Here is a 3,114-nt window from a genome sequence, read left to right on the forward strand (position 1 = left end):
ATAGAGAAGTAATAAAGCTAGAAATAATAATAAAAATAGAATAATGAAAATTAGAAATAATAAAAATAGAGGAAATAATAAAAACTAAAAATTAGAGATAATAAACCTGAAATAATTTTAAAAAAAGAAAGAATAATAAAAACTAGAATAATTTTTAAAACATAGGGGGGTTTTGGATTAATTTCTTAGTTTTCCAACCTTTCTGCCTGGAAGAACCCAACCCAAACCTTGATGGTTGTTGAGAGGGCACAGGGCAGCAACCAGGCAAACCTCTTGATATTGGAGTTTTAATGTGAGTGGAGACTGAAGAGGAAAGTGCCAGTTTGTTAGCTCTGTTAAAAATCTGAACCACAACTGTTTGGCTGGAGCTGCAGCTCCTCAGAGCTGTGTTTTGTGCCATGCAGAGTCCTCCAGGTGCAAACCTGCAGCTTTGCAGCCTTTATTGAACTCTAAAGCAGAATGTCAAACCCTCTCTCTGCCTCGTGGCAGTTGTGTGGGTCGTGGGAGCATGTTGTGTGCCGTGTTAAACACTGGCTCGAGTTGTCAGGGGAATATGTTCCACTTGGCAAACTTGCTGAGAGCCTGATGCTGCTCAGGATCTGTGCCATCACCACTGCCCTGCAGAGACAGGGATGTTCTGAGGCCTCTCACTTCGCGTTACCCTCAGCTCCAGTTGCCTCTGTGATGGCAGTTCTGGGGGCTAACCTGTTGGCTGATTGATCTGGCAGAGGCTGCAAATTAAAGACAATTGCTCATGACACACTCCAATGGCTTCCGAGGTTCTGTTGAAATATTAATTTGGCTTTGCCATTTTAATTTAATTAAAGCTTGCTAGGGATTTGTTGTTTGGTTTTTTTTTTTTCAATGCTGCATTTAAAGCTTTCATGGAATATGGATAGCAGTTGGGCTTTTTGTGTCCTGTGGGAGTAATGATTCTTGACTTCTTTTGCCTTCATTTTATGAAGTGGTTTTGACTGCTTTGCTTAAGCTAATAAGACTTAATATGGAACAGGCATTGATTTCACATCTATAAATCTGAATTCATGGGCTCAGATAAACATGGAGCTACCTGTACACCAGGCTGAAAACTGCTTAACAAAAGTCTGCAAGTAAATGTGTATTAACACTCCTTAAAGTGTCACAAGTGCCATATAATCTATGATGGCAATACCACAGAATATTCTGAGTTGGAAGGAACCTACCAGAGTCATCGAGTCTAACTCTTGGCCCTGCACAGGACAGTCCCTGTGTAATGGAGTAGGTCCAATTTTCCTCTCAAATATCCATTCAGCAGTTCAGTTTTCAAACACAGGAGCTGGATATGAAGACATTAAGGATGCAGCACTTAGGCTTCGTTAGGTGAGGCCTTTGCTGTGTGGTGAGTTAAGCAAAGAAATTCCACAGTGAGTGACATCTGGAGATGGACATCACATGTGTAAGGCTTAGCACAGAGTTGTTAAATGAATAGATGTTAGGAAAAGTTTTTTTCCCTGTGAGGGTGTTGAGGCACTGGAATTGTTACCCAGGGAGGTGGTGGAGTCACCACCCCTGGAGGTGTTTAAGTGGTGTCTGCATGTGGCACTGGAGGATTTGGTTTAGGGGTTACAGCAGTGGCAGGTTAATGGTGAGACTCGATCTTAGAGGTCTCCTCCAGCCTTGATGGTTCTATGATTCTAATCCTTTTCATTCCCTTTATATTTATTCTGAATCCTGAATTTCATAGAACATCGAATAGGACTAGGAATATCTATTGTCCCATGCCCTGATGGTGAGGTGATTTATCATAGCATTATCTGCAGTATCTGGGGATTCTGGATGCTGATGGTGACCTGAAAATGGGCAGGAAATAACTCTAACTCCTCTAAATGACTCTTTTTTTTTTTTTTTTTTTCCCCCAGGGAAGAGATCAGTGTCCTACCAACACTTATCCAGTGGTGTGCTGCAAAAGAGAAGCTACGAACCCTTCGTGGGCACCACACATTTCCGACCCAGCGACAAGAAGAATTGAGAAGAAGAATGAATGAATCCCTCAGCAAACAGTAAATAAACCTTCTGAACTCACTGTCACTGATATGGTGCATCGTGTATTTCTGGCATTGAGGGCACTGCATGATGAGAGGTTGTCAAAGGCTGAGCCAGAACAGCTGAAAAAGACACAAACTCCCTCGTTTTTAAAGTCACCCAAATGTTGGTGTGGCAACATTGGTTGTTTTGATAGTGGTAGTGGTTTGCATAAGAAATACCTAAATGCTCCTTTCTGGAAAGAAATGGAAGGGCTAACACTAACCAATAAATAAATATATTGATTAAATTACAATCCCAGTGGGAAGTGTTCAGAGAATCACAGAATGTTAAGGGGTTGGAATGGACCTTAGAGATCATCCAGCCCAGCCTACTGCTCTGGGCAGGGACACCTCCCACCAGAGCAGGTTGCTCAAGGCTCATCCACCCTTTGCACACTGCCAGGGTTGGGGCAGCCACAGCCTCCCTGGGCAACCTGGGCCAGTGTCTCACCACCCTCACAGGGAAAAAGTTCTTCTGTGGAATGAAAGGACTTTCTCCTTAGGTCAGTCCTTGGAGGTGGGGGAACGTGGTGTGGAGAACTAGAAATGAGAGGAAGTGTCTGTGATGAGAGATCCTGAGTCCTGCGAGAGGTTATGTTGGTTAGTCCTTCCTGCAGATCTTGAGTCCTGTGAGAGGTTATGTTGGTTAGTCCTTCCTGAAAATGTAGGTCAGTCCTTCCTGAAAACGCAGACATGACTCATGTCACAAGTGCTGAGGAGTGTGAGGGTTGCCTCAAACAGCACAGCTCTTTGGGCTCCTTCATGGAGGGCTGAGGGTTTCCTGACAGCTCCTGGACAGTTTCTGTGTGCACTGGAAAGGTTATTCCAAATAGTTTTTCCTCTGGGTGTGTGTGTGTGTGTGTGTGTAGCCTCTCAGGGAAACAGGTCAAATGAGAAGCATCAGCTTTGTGTTTTGAATTCCTTCAGCTCTTCAGCTGTGTCTGAGAACTTAACAACCCCATTGTATTTGCAGCATCCTTAGCTGCTCAGGAGATAAGTGCTCTCTGAGGCTATAAATAGCTCTGTGTGCCTCTTGCAAACCCTGAGCCAC

At 43.6% G+C, this 3,114-nt stretch overlaps 1 protein-coding gene across 1 annotated transcript in view; it reads left to right on the forward strand.

Annotated features, from left to right (window-relative positions):
• The window catches only part of ZNF217 (zinc finger protein 217), a 10,619-nt gene extending 8,611 nt beyond the window's left edge, over positions 1-2,008 (forward strand). Inside the window, exon 4 of the mRNA XM_009079448.1 lies at positions 1,899-2,008. Within this exon, the coding sequence (XP_009077696.1) occupies positions 1,899-2,008 (110 nt within the window). The remainder of the gene's footprint in view (positions 1-1,898) is intronic.
• Positions 2,009-3,114: the final 1,106 nt, after the last annotated feature.

The sequence above is a fragment of the Acanthisitta chloris genome, unplaced genomic scaffold (assembly GCF_000695815.1).
Source record: "Acanthisitta chloris isolate BGI_N310 unplaced genomic scaffold, ASM69581v1 scaffold26337, whole genome shotgun sequence".
Taxonomy (NCBI): Eukaryota; Metazoa; Chordata; class Aves; order Passeriformes; family Acanthisittidae; genus Acanthisitta; species Acanthisitta chloris.